Source organism: Aplysia californica, unplaced genomic scaffold (genome assembly GCF_000002075.1).
Source record: "Aplysia californica isolate F4 #8 unplaced genomic scaffold, AplCal3.0 scaffold00049, whole genome shotgun sequence".
Lineage (NCBI taxonomy): Eukaryota > Metazoa > Mollusca > Gastropoda > Aplysiida > Aplysiidae > Aplysia > Aplysia californica.
The window spans coordinates 1,146,730-1,162,655 of record NW_004797319.1 but is presented as its reverse complement, the minus strand read 5'-3'; the positions used below and the strand labels follow the sequence as shown (position 1 = coordinate 1,162,655).

The 15,926-nt window shown below is 40.4% G+C and overlaps 1 protein-coding gene across 1 annotated transcript in view; it reads right to left on the bottom strand.

The window, feature by feature from the left end:
• Positions 1-15,926, bottom strand: part of LOC101845151 (protein virilizer homolog) — a 66,315-nt gene that overhangs the window by 33,458 nt on the left and 16,931 nt on the right. The window contains exons 9-17 of the mRNA XM_005092598.3: positions 15,514-15,603; positions 14,455-14,597; positions 12,722-12,801; positions 11,894-12,054; positions 10,904-11,119; positions 7,388-7,476; positions 3,833-3,986; positions 1,596-1,693; positions 55-235 (exon numbers count right to left, since the gene is read on the bottom strand). Coding sequence (XP_005092655.1) covers positions 55-235; positions 1,596-1,693; positions 3,833-3,986; positions 7,388-7,476; positions 10,904-11,119; positions 11,894-12,054; positions 12,722-12,801; positions 14,455-14,597; positions 15,514-15,603 — 1,212 coding nt within the window. The remainder of the gene's footprint in view (positions 1-54; positions 236-1,595; positions 1,694-3,832; positions 3,987-7,387; positions 7,477-10,903; positions 11,120-11,893; positions 12,055-12,721; positions 12,802-14,454; positions 14,598-15,513; positions 15,604-15,926) is intronic.

Sequence of the window (15,926 nt, the reverse complement as noted above, 5' to 3'; positions counted from 1 at the left end):
CATGCCTTCCAAACACCCTCTCACATAATCAAAACATCATCCTTTAATACTAACCACAGTCTGCAGTAGGCACCGCAAGATTCCATTTGAAGTGTCTGGGTGAGACCCCAAGAACAGAAGACCATCTTGTTTCTCCAGCAGTCTCTGGAGCAAGGTTTGGACAGCCAGATACACACTGGGACGACTCACCATGGCTGGGGTGGCCAGCAGTGCGAGAACACTTTCTAATAGACAGCTGCGCAACGGGGAAACAAAAGTTCTTTCACAACAGAAACTGACAAGAATATCAATGCTATAATACAAACTTTGTTGATGGTTACGTTATGCTAAAACAAAGACAACCACAATTGCACAATACCTGTCATTTTGTGCGGGAACAGTAATACACACAAACTGAAACAACGGAGAGAAAGAAAAGAAAGACCTAGCAGTGGCCACCTCAAATCTTTCACACATCACAGATAGAGAAAACAAAACACAAGAAAGTAGACAAATGGGAAAGAGAAAGGGAAGTTTGTTTGAATTAAAGAGAAACATGTACGCATGATTATGACTAATAACAAGAAAAAGATAAGCGTCAATACAACGGATCAAAAGGAAAGAACACCTGACAGATTGTTTGCTTATTTCTTTGAGTAAAGAGAAGCACATCATACAAAAAATAATGGTCATTTTTAGTGCTGGGAAAAAAGTAAGACAGTTAATTTAGTTTTAGTAGAGGTTTTACGGCTCTCGCAACTGCATAAGGTCACATGAGCGCCAGAAGATAAGAGGTGTTACAAGAGAGTAACTAACATAAAAAAGGAGGGGAGATAAGGACGATAGATGTTTGAAAGGAAAAAAGAAGCAGACAGACAGACAAAAATGACAGAGGGAAAGTAAAAAAGTAGGACCTACCAGTGGCATCCTCCAACCACCCGCTGACCTAACCAAAGACTCTCAATATAATTTAAAAAACAGGAAAGAGAAGGTAGAGAAGAGTTGACAAATCCAGGGGGAAACTGACTCTGGTCATACAGAAAGCACAAAATTCACACGTTTTTCACACTAAGCAGACCATGAGCTATGTTGAGATGGGCTTTCTCAAAAGTACGAGTCACATTAGATTCTATGTATGTTAAACAAAAAGTGTCTCTAAGAAAGCAGGCAAATGCTGAAAGCCAAGGGGCCTTTAAGACAAGGGGATAACTGTACATATCAGGGAAAATTAGCACAACATCAAGGCCTTAATTACCACTTACCCTACACCTGACACAGAACCAAGAGGCTCAGCGCTTACAAGTTTGTCAGGTGACAGGAAGACACCACAGGTAGAATTTACTTTTTTATCAGTGCCCATTTCTGTTTTGAAATTGAATAACGAAGAGAACATCTATATAATAATGGTTATTTAAGTGCAGGGAAAGAGTAAGATAGAGGACAGATGAAAAAAAAGGAGACGGAAAGAAAAGGAGTAGAACCTACCAGTGGTACCCTCCAATTACCTGCTTGAAAATTCAAGGACTGAAACATACCAGCAACATAATCCTAAAAACGTTATGGCAGAAACATACCGTCAGTAATGTAACACTGAAGAATGGAGGAAAGAAACATACCAAGCACTCGCCACATTGTAGACGGCTGGTCCCGTGTCTGGAGAGCACAACTTGGTGTCCACCAACAAATTGTAAGGGTTGGCATTGGGAGCTTGGCCCTGAGTACAGATTTATTGTTCAATATGAGGAAAGAATGCCAAGAGAAATTTGTTTTTGTTTGTAGGTTTGGGTAAGCAGAGGAACATCAACAACAACAGTCATTTAGTGCAGGGAAAACGGTAGGACAGACAGAAACTCCAGGTGGAGAGGAAAGAGGTAGGACCTGTCAGAGGTGCCCTCCAACCATACAATGGTCTCGCTACCCTCCTATTTTTTATTTCTTCATTTCCCACACCTGCACAAAGATACATACAAGCGCACAAATGGAGACACAAACAAACAAATAGGCAAGTCTGCACTTGCACACATGCACCAATACATATTGAAACAAAATGTTTGATACAATAATAAAGGAAGACATATTCACTTTTTATCACATGCCTCCTATTAACATATTTTCATGTGAGAATTACCAAGACTTCTGAACCTCTAAATATTCCAAGAAAAGCTACAAACCCATACGCTGAATGACTTTTCAATGTACTACAACCAAAAATCGTTGGGTACTGAATAGCTTCAAGAAGACTGGATTGTCTCTGCTCACTGAGTGTCATGGTCAATGTGACGGCTGCATATGGCCTCACATTATAAAAAGATTAATACTTGAAAGAAAGACAAAACACAGCCGCTCTCTTGCCTACCTGCCGGTGAACTGATTTTATTTAGTTTAGTTTACGCTGAAATTTCGTGTGGATTCCAAAACGAGACAAAATGTGACGTATCAAGAAGGGGAAATAATTGTGATATTAAAGAATCATTATTTCAACATTCGCAAAATAGTTCCTTCCCATTTTTACATTTCAGACATCAGACATACATTACAGTCAACATATCCAATTGCCCTACAACAATCCCAATACAGCAAGACTTCCACTTGTGTTTGCACACTGGGGAAGACAGGAAATCCAGAGACTGGCTCTAGCCAACATTACAACCCACACGACTATCAGTTTTGACCACCACAAACCTGTCAAGGATTATGATACCAGTCCTGAAATATGTTTCATTTTCGGATGTTGAGAGACAAAAAATTAGCAAAGAGCCCACTGAGGGTCCTATTCTGTCATTTGAAAGGTCAAGCAATTCTATTTCTTTTCTCATAAAGTCCTTTAGAGACAAACCCATGTACCTTTAGCCTAAATCATAGCACTTTGAAACATCATGTCTCTAAAATTAGGTTTTGCTTTTAAGTGAGTTACATAATATATAAATATTATATATATATATATATATATATATATATATATATATATATATATATATATATAAGCACCGAGACAAAAATGAATACATTTGTGCATGCACAGATGCACACAGTGAAGCAGACACACAGAGAGGAACATGGTAAGGCACACATACACACAGAAGAACACAGTGAGGAAGACACACACATACAGAAAAATACAGAGAAGTACACATCTACAGAAAAGACACTGTGAAGTGCACACAGAGGAACACGGCGACACATACACACACAGATGAAAACTGAGAGCCTCTCGCTCTCTCTCTTTCTCTCTCTCTCTCTCTCTTTCTTTCTCTTTCTCTCTCTCTCTCTCTCTCTCACACACACACACACACACACATGCACATACGCACGCACGCACACACGCACGCACGCACGCACGCACACACGCACGCACGCACACACACACACACACACGCACAGGAGCTGCCTACCCATGAGAGAGCCTATCACCAATGCCAATTATCAGTACCTTTCCCTACTTTTTCAGTAAGTTTCAGTACTCTTTCGTGTGACTTTAAGAAAACTACGTACCTACTTATTTGGGAAGTCTTTTTAACCAATAATGCCCAGGCCTACTGCCAGGATGTAAACAGTAAGAAAGAAATTCATTTCCAGTTCCATCGTAGTTTTTGATATTCATATAATTTTAAAATCGAACCTTTCGATCCTGTTGGTCGACGAACAGCGGAGAAGCTATTATCAACGATTAGACGAAAACCCATATTTTTTCGAAGTTTCCGTACTTTTGTATTATGAAGCTGATTTCCGTACTAAACACGAAAAATCCGTAATGGTAGGCAGCTCTGCACACACACACACACACACACACACACACACACACACTCACAAACACACAAAGACACACACACACACACACAGTCAGTGAACGTACAATGAGCTCATGGGCATTGGACAGCACATTGGTCACTTCCTCCAGATTGGCCAGAATTTTGTTCTCATCTTCCTCTCTGAGTAAAAAAGTCTCGTCCTCCTCCTCTTCCTCCTTGTCCTGAAGCTCTTCAATGGATGGCAGTAGATCCATGACTCTGAGGTCAGAGACACAAAATGTTGTTTTTTTGGTTTTAGTAAGTGATTTACGGCACTTACAACACAATAAGGTCATACGAGTGCCGAAGGATAGAGGTGTTACAAAAGAGTAACAAACACAAAAAAAGAGGGAGGGGAGATAAGGACGATAGACGTTTGATATAAAAGAAAGAGCAAACCACACCTGAGCACCCACCAGCCACCCGCAGAGACACAGCGAGGACGAGAAAGATAAAAACAAAAGTCAAAATATCTAATATTTTAAGTAATACTCCATGCCGTTTCAATGCAGATTACCATAACAACATTATATTTTGTTTTAGTAGTGTTTTAGGGCACTTGCAACACAATAAGGTCATATAAGTGCCGAAGATTAGAGGTGTTACAAGAGAGTAACAAACACAAAAAAGAAGGTGGGGAGATAAAGACGAGAGATTTTTTGTTTTAGTAGAGGTTTTACGGCGCTCGCAACTGCCTAAGGTCATATGAGCGTCAGAAGATTAGAGGCGTTACAAGAGAGTAACAAACATAAAAAAAGAAGGAGGGGAGATAAGGACGATAGATGTTTGATAGGAAAGAAGAAGCAAACCACACCAGAGCAACAGCCAACCACTCACATAACAACATTTTAAAGATAGAAAAACAGAAATATGCGAGAAAAAAAGAAGGGAAAATCTTTGGGGTTTTTTTGGAAAATTTTTTAAGATATTATTTCTTAAAAATGACAAAAATGTGACTTTGTTGAGTATTCCTATGAAACCTTCAAATATTTTACTAGTCAAAAGAAAAAAAAACACATTGAGGCTACTTTTGTAGTCAAACTAGTCTTGGAAACTTGGATCAGATCAAACAGCTGTTTCTTCATCCTAAATTGACAGAAATTTATCGTATGCTTTCACTAGCTTGTAAGACTTTAAGTATAAATCCAGTAATCTCCGCCTAAGATCACGGTGCTCGGGAGCAAGGAAAATGCTGGATCTTAGGCAAACCGGGATCTTAGCCCAATGGCCAGGGGGAAGAATCCACAGTAACTCACGTCAGGCCCAAAATCTGTACAATGATCTTCCTTTACTTTAAAATAAAGTGACGTGACTCCTGGGCACTAAAAGTTCTTTTCAGAAGTAAATTTTTCCTTTTTTTTGTTTGGGGACGGGGGGTGGGGCTTTTAAAAAAATACTACTTCGCCAGATGGGAACCAGTTGGCTTCAAACAATGCCCCACATCAAAAATGTATTGCTTTCCATCTCTAATGGAGTTCCCCGCCCATGTCATGATGCATCATAAATCGTTGTGCTGTGACCAAACTGACCAAATTTTTAAAAAATGAAAGGCAGGTTCACTGCCAACAGATGACCCCATTACGCAAAGGCGATCGGACAGTCCAAGAGAATGGGCGCTAGTCTGTCTAGGAAGTTAAAGCACAAAACTAAAAGATGAGAGTGATGGTCGAGAAAACGTAAGCGTCCACGAGTTCACAGTTTCGTCTGCTGGGACATTTCAGTAACCCACTTTCAGCACTTTTTAAGGACCCCAGGGCAAGTGTTGAGTTCCTGCGTGGTGTCGGCATCGCTGACCGTTTATGAAGCCACAGCGCCAGAAGAGAGAGAGAGTTCACAGTTTGATGGAATGCAGTCAGACGCTTGCTTGTAGGCCCTCCCCACCTAGTGTGTGATGTAAGGTCAGGCGGACGGCTCGGGTGACAGGGGAAAGCAAGGCATCCACGAGTTCACACCTTGGTGCAATCCCGTCTGGGACAAACATTGTAACCACTTATTGAGATTTACACCAGAGGTGTGATCGCATTCATGAGAGTGGATGATCCGCGACGTGACGGACTGGATAAGGATCGCAAATCTTTGCTACTTGGTTGATCAGCTGAGCGCGCCCAGGTTTTTTTCTTCTTTTTTTTTTTGGTCTTAAATAAAGAAGAAGAAAAAACTAAATTATGACCTGAAAACCTGAAAAGCGGGATCTTAGCAGACAGTAGCTCCTTCAGTGCGGGATCTTAGGCGAAACAGCCGGATCTTAGGCGAAACAGCCGGATCTTAGGCGAAACAGCCGGATCTAAGGCGAAGCGGGATCCTAAGCGGTGGGATCTTAGGCGGAGACCACTGTACATAGCTTGGTATCAACACAAAGTCACTAGCATACATAGACGCAAACCACATCAGCACTTGAGTTTCCAACAGTTTATGATGACTTAGGCTTCTCTTTTTCAACTGTCACCGTTAGTCGTCGTACTACTAGATCTAGTATTAGTAAAAGACTACTGCTGTCGACAGGTGATCTATCTCTTTCTCTCTTCTCTAACTACCATCACTACTATTATTTTGCACTTCATTATCTGAATCTGAGTTCATTGAATCATATGGATTCAGAATCTCTAAAATTATGAGCCATTTTCAATTCATACCAGCATGAGCATCACGTTAGCGTTTGTCGATTTTGGCCGTGCGACGTTCAAAACAAAACCCAGAAATAGGACAAAGGGAACTCCCGTTTCAAAAATAGGCAGAACTTCAAGGGAAACCATTCTAATAAAGTGAAAATGCTCTCAATGGTCAAAGGGACGTTACTCTAGTAATTGGGCTATGCCGATGCCGCATATGTGTCGATAATTAGTAGAAATAAAGAGGAAAATACGCGACCGACAGGGGTACGGCAGCAGTGGTGAGCGGTCGTCGCCTATTGACCGACACAGGTGCGGCAATGGCGGTGAGTGAGTTAACACAGTTGATATCAGGCCCGACTACAATATCATTTTATTTTTTTAGTAAGTGTTTTACAGCACTTGCATCACAATAAGGTCGTATGAGTGCCGAAGATTAGAGGTGTTACAAGAGAAAAACATACACAAAAAAGAAGAAGGGGCGATGCAGACGACCCGACTACAATGCAGGTCCAAATCTCCAGAGGGGAACGTCTTGAACTAGGGTCATTTGAGGACACTCCAAAGTTTTATCTTATAGGAGATGAATGTTAAATTCAGAATTCCCAACTCCAAAATACCTCAACAGTATTCAAATGGGAATTAAACTCGTGCAATACTCTAGAGGAAAACGTAAGAAGGGAAGACCAAAGATGACATAGAGGCAAGCGGTACCAGCGGAAATTGAAAAAGCGGGGACATCATGGAAACAGCTAGAAAAGGATGCTCAGGACAGGCTTCGCAGGAGTAATGTCGTTGATAGCCTGTGCTCCACTGGGAGTTAAAAAGGGCAAGAGAATACTCTAGAACACATAAAATTTGGAAACGAACCTTTTCATTAACTCACAAAGTGAGCTAAATTTCATGGACCTTTTCCAGTCTCCTCATCCTATATGTGCTTGGAACAGTGAAAGAGCTCACATGTTTGGTGATATTTATTCTGAAAACATCATGAGCTGCTGCAAAGCTTACCTTTCAATGGTACTGTACAAGTCTGTTAGGGCCTCGTAAAAATGAATCTTTCGTAACAGAGCTGATGCAGACATGGTCAGCTTGCTGATCTATTCAAGGGAGATGCCAAACAAAAACCAAGATTTTAAAAAGAAATACTTACTAATAGGTTTCATTGTGAAACAGCAACTTTACACCCCCATTAAGAGGCCCACAGGCCTTCATACATGTATGTGTTTGGAGAAAGATCCCCGTTGTCAGAAATTTTGCATTTTGAGCTAAGGACATATTCTTGTAGGAAATTCAATGCAGAAGAAGCTGGGTTTTTTATTGTAATATTTTGAATAATTTTTAGAATATGCTTGATTGTGTAAGACAAAGTACAAAACCAAATTTTAGAAATAAGGCTTCAAAGTTTGTTTGTTTATTTATAAACACATAGCATTTGTTATCTACAGCTTATATAACACAAAAATGACATATTTTCATCATAAAATCAATGCTAAACATACTGGCTTCTAAACATTTCAATATTTTGATTGTTTTAAGAAAAGTGGCACATTATGTGACACAGAGTTGTATTAAAGTCAAATTAGCATGGAATGTTATATATTAGCAAATAGAACTTATACACAACCTTTTGTGGATAATATATTCAAATTACTTTGATGTACACCAGTCAGGGTCCCCACCAAATCCTGGAAAAAATTTTCAAGACCCCTATTCGAGGGAAAAATCAGGCCGCTGCGCGTCAAGAATGATCCCCCAAAAAGCCAATCTATCAATGATAAAAAGTCAAAATGTCTTTAAATGAATGCAAATGTACATTTTGTAGTATAGTCTTCGAACAATAGATGACTATAATACTGGGCGACTGCCAAGCCAGCTTCGCAATTTTCCAAGGGAGGGGCCTCATCCATATTCCAGGAACACGTTACATAACAATGAAAGCGTGTGCTCCATTTATATCTAATATAATACATGTATATGTTTGTGAATACACACACACACACATGTAGGTACATTATATCCAGTCAACAACATGTCAGTGTGGCACTGGGATCTTGAGAGACTTTGGTATTTCAGTCTGTTCTTACTTATTTATATTTTCCCCTCATCATATTAGCCAACATAACAAACTATAGGCCCTATAAATAAAAAATTAATCCTGTTTTGAGCCTGAGAAAAGACCTAGAACTAGAATATCGACTGTCAATAACCAGTCTGGGTGTCATGATTCATATAATAAACGTGAAGACGAAAACCATTGCTGCAACTCAAAGTAGAGTAATATTAGTAATAACTAGAATGGCTCAAGTACACCTATTCAGTGTGAGAGGTGTAAGAACTGGGGGGGGGGGGGGGGGGCAAAGATGCAGTGACACTGAAAATCTGCCAATCTTGAACAGAAAGCTAAAATATAAATATAAATTACAATCACCCATCCTATGAAATGCGAACACTTAAGTTCAATAACAAGGCATGACGGATCCCGATTCCACACAAGGCCTGCACCAACGCGCGCTTTGCAGAGAGCTCTAAAGTAGTTATCAAAATGCTAAAAATTTGCTTCCAAGTTCAGTTTTTGTCCTCTAGCGTTGCCTTCATCCCCCCCCCCCCCAATCCCCTTCCACAAGAAGTGTATCTTATAAAGGAGTCCTTACTTCACAGCGCTCGGACCACCGGTACTCACAGGTTCATTGACCGGTCACGAGGGCGAATCTGACAAGACGTTTGAAAAGTTCTTTTTCTTTTTTTTTTCCACAAGCGACAGAAGAGGGCAATTTTTAATACTGATTTATTTTCAAGGCGACACAGAGTTCATAATGCACAACCTGCATGCTACAAATGTTGCGTTATCTATCAGACTATTACCGGAAAATTTCTGGGTAGTAACGAAAGCGAAAGTAGATCTTGATTCTTCCCGATCGAGCCTCGGTGTCACACATACACTTCCGCCACAGCGGTTCAATTACGTTTCCTCTTCAGGATTCATCAACCATACAGTCTAGACAGCTACACATTACACAGGCCCTATCCTTTCCCGACTTACCGACCCATCACAAAATTCCCGACTTTTTCCCGACCTCCCGACCCATCTCAAAATTCCCGACTTTTTCCCCGATTTCCTGACCTGGTGGGGACCCTGACCAGTCCTCGACTCAGTCTTGTACTGTACAGCTAGTCCTCAACTTAATATTCCACCATCCAGCCATCCAGCTAGTCCTCAACTCACTTTTGCCCTGCACAGCTAGTCCTCTACTCATTCTCTGAGATAGCTAATTTTCAGCACTTTTCAAAGAACAGCTTATTCTCAAGATTCCCAAAGACTGCTAGTCCTCAGCACGTCATCAGACAGCTTCTTTTTTACGTTCCCTTGCTAGATCTCAGGGGTAGTCAACTGGTGGTTCTTCAACGTGCAGTGCAACTGATTTTTACATATGTGACTGTTTTTCCTACTTAGTATGGTCCCTTGCCTTCAGGCAACAACATTCCGATTTCGAAGGTACTCTGTATGTTTTTATATTGACTAGAAAATTTGCAATTCTAAATTTTGCCAGAGTGATGGCTGAAGTCTACACTTATTAATTTTAACCCTCGTCCTGCGGGAGCCGGGTTTATGTCGCCCGATAAGCCTATTTCGGCACCTCGCCTACGTTCTGGTCCCGAATCAGTGTAGCCCCTGGCTCAGCGCACGCTCAGCGCACGCGCAGCGCGCATCCTCTTACGTGTCATTCAGGTCCCGAGTCGGATCCCCATTCACGCAGGTCAAGTGTGTGTGCGTCAGTCTGCTTGAGTTTGTGTGCGTTTGTGGCCTTCTTCTACAACTGCCTGCGTTGGTTCGTAATCGAGGCATACGTCTCATTCAAAACATGCCAAGTTGGAAGCTCTAGATGTTCGTCCAATAAAATTACAGAAGAAATTGACCCACTTAGACATGAGGAGCTCGAAAGGATAATCAGGAAACAAGACTTCCATTTTTCTATACAAAAATCTTTCAAAGGAGCTTGATTTTGTATGAAATGATACTACCTGATAAAAAATAAGCTTGTTTGATAGTTTTGAATACCATTGTGCAGGCACAAAGAACAATTTGAGTGTAAAACATTCGGAAATTTACCTATATTATCCCCTTTCGAACCTCAGGTCAGTCATAACAACAAGAGCGTCCAGAAAGGTTATTCAAATGGGCGTAACTACTTGTAATGTCTTATCAGCTTGTGAGAGGGGGTTATTCATGTGTTTGTAACACTTTATAAATAGAAAGCTATGAAAGATAGAGCGTTATTTTCATCATCGATTAACACACTCCCGCGGTATTCATGGCGAAAACACACGTTTCCTGGCGCGCGCGCTGTACACCAACAGTACACACTAAGTGACCCCGGCAGCCTGCCCGGCACGTCCAACGTAATCGGTTGTTGATAAGATTCGCATTTCGGCACAGACGCAGGACAAGAGTTAAGATCACCAAGGGATCTTTAACAAGCGCAACTTTCACACGAGATCTCCGAGATTTTTCGCTCTTATCCTTACCATGGGCTTAAGTAAGCTTTTCACAAGACGTTGATATCCCGTGTCTTCCTGCCCTTCTCCTGGGGGGCTCTGCTCAGAGTGGCGGCCGACGAACCAAAGAATGCCAGCGGGAAAGTGAGTGGTGCGTGATAAAGCCCTCAGTGCCTGGTGCTTGAAACTGAACATAATGAACTGGCTCTCCAGTAGAGACAAGAGGCGAGCCTGGACACCCCGACGCTGTGGAGGGAGAACAGGAAGATTGAAAGCAGGGTGGGTTTGCTACGAGGGGGGGGGGGTGTTTGTAACAGGAGCAATATATGTGAGCGGATGGTTCATTAGAAACATGGCAGAAGGGGATGGGAAGGAAGTAACAAGACTTCAAGAGGTATGAGGGGTAGAAGTGTAATGTGATGGACTGGGTTACAGGAGGAATGAGGGTGATAGCACAACAGGGCAAAGGATAACAGGAGGGCTACGGAGAGAAAGAGGGAGAGAGAGAGAAAGAGAGAGGGAAGTACAACAACAACAAAAATCAGCATTCTGAAATATTGACCAGAAAAAAAAGATAGATCAAGCAATATGAAGTAGAACCTACCAGTGGCGCTTACAAACAGACCCTGATTGAATTTTGTTTATAAAAACACTAGACCTTGAGTGGAGGATACGCAGAGCTCAAGCGATGGTCGTGAGATAGAAAGTGCAAGTATGGGTGACAAGACAGATCATATATGTAAAACGGGGACTGAATTGAAATGAATTGAACTTTATTTGCTGGGCTACTAGCTTTTCACACAGAAAATATATGGTTTCAGTTTCAATTTAGTTTGATCAAAGAGCCACTTAGTGTAAAGAAAAAGTTAGACAAAAAACCACCTCAGGGGAAACAAAACAAGAAGAAGAAAAAAAAAGAAAGTGATACCTAATAATGGCGCATCTATTCGCATAATATACCCAAACACAAAATAACAATACGTACAAATAGCACTCGATTGAGAAAGATTGTCCACTCACCAACAGACCCAGAGCAATCTCCTCGTCGCTAGTACACAACAGCCCTGCTAGCTTGATGCCCACTTTCAGGTGCCGCACTTTGATAGCTGCGTCTGGTTGAGTCATGGCCAGGTCTGGATCGCAACCTTCCATCACCCAAGACATCAGCGTCGAAAGCACATCTACGCAAGACAGACCATTATATAATTGTAATTGTAAGGGCAGCATGAAGGGGAGAGGGATGGCAAGAGGGACGATTAGCAATCTCGATCATGCAATGGGGTTCCAAATATTTATAACTTTTTCCCGAGAGAAAGCCAACTCTTTCAGTTCTCTGTTTCTTATGCAAGCTTGTTAAGTTTTGTCCCATAATCTTTATACTATACTTTTCCTTTTTGTACATTTTTAATTGTATCATGTCCACAACTGTTACCTTGTGGAAACTTGTTGTGTGCTGCAAAGTATGGCCTCAAACTCACATACTGTCAGTATTTTCAAAAGAGCATAACATCAAAATTATTTCGTTTGGGTGCCTCAAAGTATGAAGACAAGTCAAATTATCCTCAAAACACTGGGACAGTAATCTGATTGCGGTACAAGTTTTTTGTTTAGAACATCTCGTCCTAAAGAGTCTAGAATTCTAAAGAATAATGACTTCACTTTTGAGCTAGTATAATAATGGCCATATCTATCCAAGGACTGAACAGGAAAAAAGCAATGCTCAGAGAAGTAGAATTAGACGAGCACAAACCAAAATGTTTCTAGAAGGAATTATTTTTAAAATCTTAACCTTAGACACTTAAGACAGTGAAAAAAATACTGAGTCCCTCAAAGACCTGGCTGACATACCATCTCTTTTCTCTAGTCCAACTAAGTAGGGCAGGCCTTTGTCAAGAAGAGCTGGGATTTCCTCCATAGCCATTACCCATCTGAGGAAGAAATAGAAAATATTCACTATCTAATTGTATACTCTTTTTAAAAAACTAACTGTTTCTAAAGGCAAAGATGTTTATTTTAAAAGTTTTTAAAGCAGGCCCATTCGACTTTCATAAGGATATACATACATGTTAAAAGTAAGTACAAAAATTACAATGTTTAATCAGTGGTACATCTGTCAACAAGACTTAGCAGATGACAAACAAACAATACGTAGCTCCACAATGAGTAGTAGAGGTAGACGTAAGAGCTATTGTAGCTAATTAGGCAAGCATCCCACTCAGATTTGTCCCAAATTCCACATAGTTTAACGGTATCTCCAAAGTGGTATAAAAATAGAGGTTTGGGGCATTTTATCAGGGCTCAAAACCAAAGGCTGAAAGCCAAACCATACAAACTTAAATGGGGAGCCGTAAATTTACATGATATTCTATACATAACAAGGCAAATACTCAGAGGGATGTACAGTCAAACTTGTGTAAAACTGCCACCCATTGTCATAGAGAAAAGTGGCCATATAACACAGGTGGTCGTCTTAGGCAGGACTTGATCAGTCCTAAGAAAGCAAATCATTCTCTTTTGAGGTCCAAACCGGGGCTGATCTCAGGCTTTGGACTGCCGTAAGGCTAATTCAAAAAGGTTTTTGTTTTCTTTGGAAAGAGGGGAGAGGGTGGTGTAAGAAGGGTTTTTTGTGTTGTTTTGTTGGGTTTGTTTATTGGTTAGCTTTCTTTTTGTTGCTGATTTTTAACATGTGTAAAATAAACAAAATATTATGTAAGTGTAGACGATGAAGATCGAGTGCCATGGTAAAACAAACACACGGGTCACCACCACTCGGAGAACTAGCGACGCGTAAGTCGCAAGTTCACGTTAACGTCCATTGTAACTTTGTTATAGATTAGGTAAACAAAACAGTGACCAGTCACCTCACACATGATTTGTGCACGAGTTGTGGGCGGGGCTTTTTATAGGTTATGACGGATCACACGCTTCCCTCACTAGCAGTTGAAAATTTATTGTTAGGCCTTCCTATAGGTCACATTGGGTAAACAGTCATTGGAGGGACTAACAATAATAAAAGGTGAATGAATTAAGACGGGGCCCGTCCACAGCGTCAGGGGCAGATTCAAAATTTATGACAAAGCATCGGGCCATGAGTGACCACGCCTGGCCGCTTGAGACAGATAAGTTTAACCGTGAGATAAAATAAGGTGGCCGCAGCCGCGTTGGACAGGTGCCCATTTTACACTGTTAAATTATAAAGAAAAAACGCAAGGGGGGAAATGGAAACTGGCAGTTTGTACAGGTGGCCGTCTTATTCAGGTGGCCGTCATGACAGGTTCGACCGTATATAAAAAGAGGCACAAGAAGCTGAGATAGACCAAGAATGATCTACTTAGAGAACTTGAACAGATGGGTCAAGGAAAAAGACCTGGATGATATTGATTTTTTTTTAGGAACCTTCAGGCTGAGAAATCAGCTGCAAGCCATGATCGGCCATGTCTGTTTCAGGCCTGGTACTAGTAGAAGAAGATGATGTGTGTAAAAGATAGCCTTAATAAGGACAGAAAAAAATTCTCAAAGAATCTTTCTTTACCACTCAGACACACACACCATCATCACGACTCCCACCTTCTATCCCTTACCTGTCCTGATGTTCCACATTATCAAACTTTGACAAAATATCCAACAAAGCAAGGGCTTCCCGCGGGGTGTCGCCGTGACTTCCGGATGCTTCCAACTGTGACAGCTCCACTTGATAACATGACATGGCTGGACTGTTCAAAGCCTGAAATATAACAAATCATTGTTTCTAAATTAACATCCACATGGGGTTTTTTTTGTAGAATAAAGAGGCAAAAGAGACATAGGCGGACAAGGAATAACTTACTGAGACAACTGGAACAGATGGACGACAGAAAAATATCATGATAATATGGATTTTTTTTAGAGCATTCAAGCCAAGAAATAAGTGGCAAACCATGACGGTGCCGATGTCTGTTTCAGATCTGGAATTTTTTAGGAAGAAATAGAAGAAATTTGACAGGCACATCAATAATAAAAATCATTTAGTGCTAATGAAAGAATAAGACACACAGATAGAAACAAAAGAGGGGAAAGAAAAAGAAAAGAAGTTTTTTTGGTAAGTGGTTGGTTTTTGGGGGTTTTTTAAGCTTTGGGTTTGTACAAAGCAAGATAAAAAAAATTAAAAAACGAGTAGAAATAGTGGAGATAGTAAAGACAGTAAAGAAGATACCAATGGTAGGATTCTCCAACCACTCACATAGTTTCTCACATATTAATATATCAGGACGTTTTAAAATTAAGAAAATAAAGATTAACACAACGAAACTGTCTACAACAATACATTTTTATCCTTTTATCCATTTTATATTTTATATTAAAATGAAAATAAACACAAAAAAAGGAAGGAAGCACCACAACTTCGGATGTGTACAATACGACAGGAAAATTTACAAACAGGCTAGGTAAAAAAAAAAGAAAGAGAATCTGAGAAAAAACAAAGCAGCAAAGAACAAAAGCAAAAACTATTATACAAATAAATCATCACCAACATTGCAAATATCATTCTCAAAAAAAAAAAAGAAAAAGAAAAAGAAAATATCTATCAAGTTTCCACAATGATATTGACGGAGAAATTGAAATAGAGAAACATAAAAACAGGCACAGCCATTCATTCATACTGTGAGTGGCGTCAAGTAAAAGTCTAAAGGGTTGCCCGGAGCTCCACCAGTAGGCCAGCTTTCCTCTTCCAGCTCGTACATATCCAACACCTGATGAACAAAAACATGTTCATTATAAGGATATTCCAGTGTTACCATGCACACAGTTTTCTTACCAACTTCAGTTACTGCACAATGTGTGTGTGCCTGAAGAAGGTTCCACTTGTTGACAAAGCTATTTTTGAGCCACGGAGATAAAAAGGCCAAAAAAGTCGTAGCAGGTCAAAAATGTAGTTCCATCAGAAAACAAACATTTAACCATTTCTTAATAACAAATTGAAAGCTCAAAATAGTCCAAACATTTGTTATTAGTTTTGCAATATTTTGTTCTTCACCAAAGGTTAAAACGTACTAAACATTGGAAAATGTTGCAT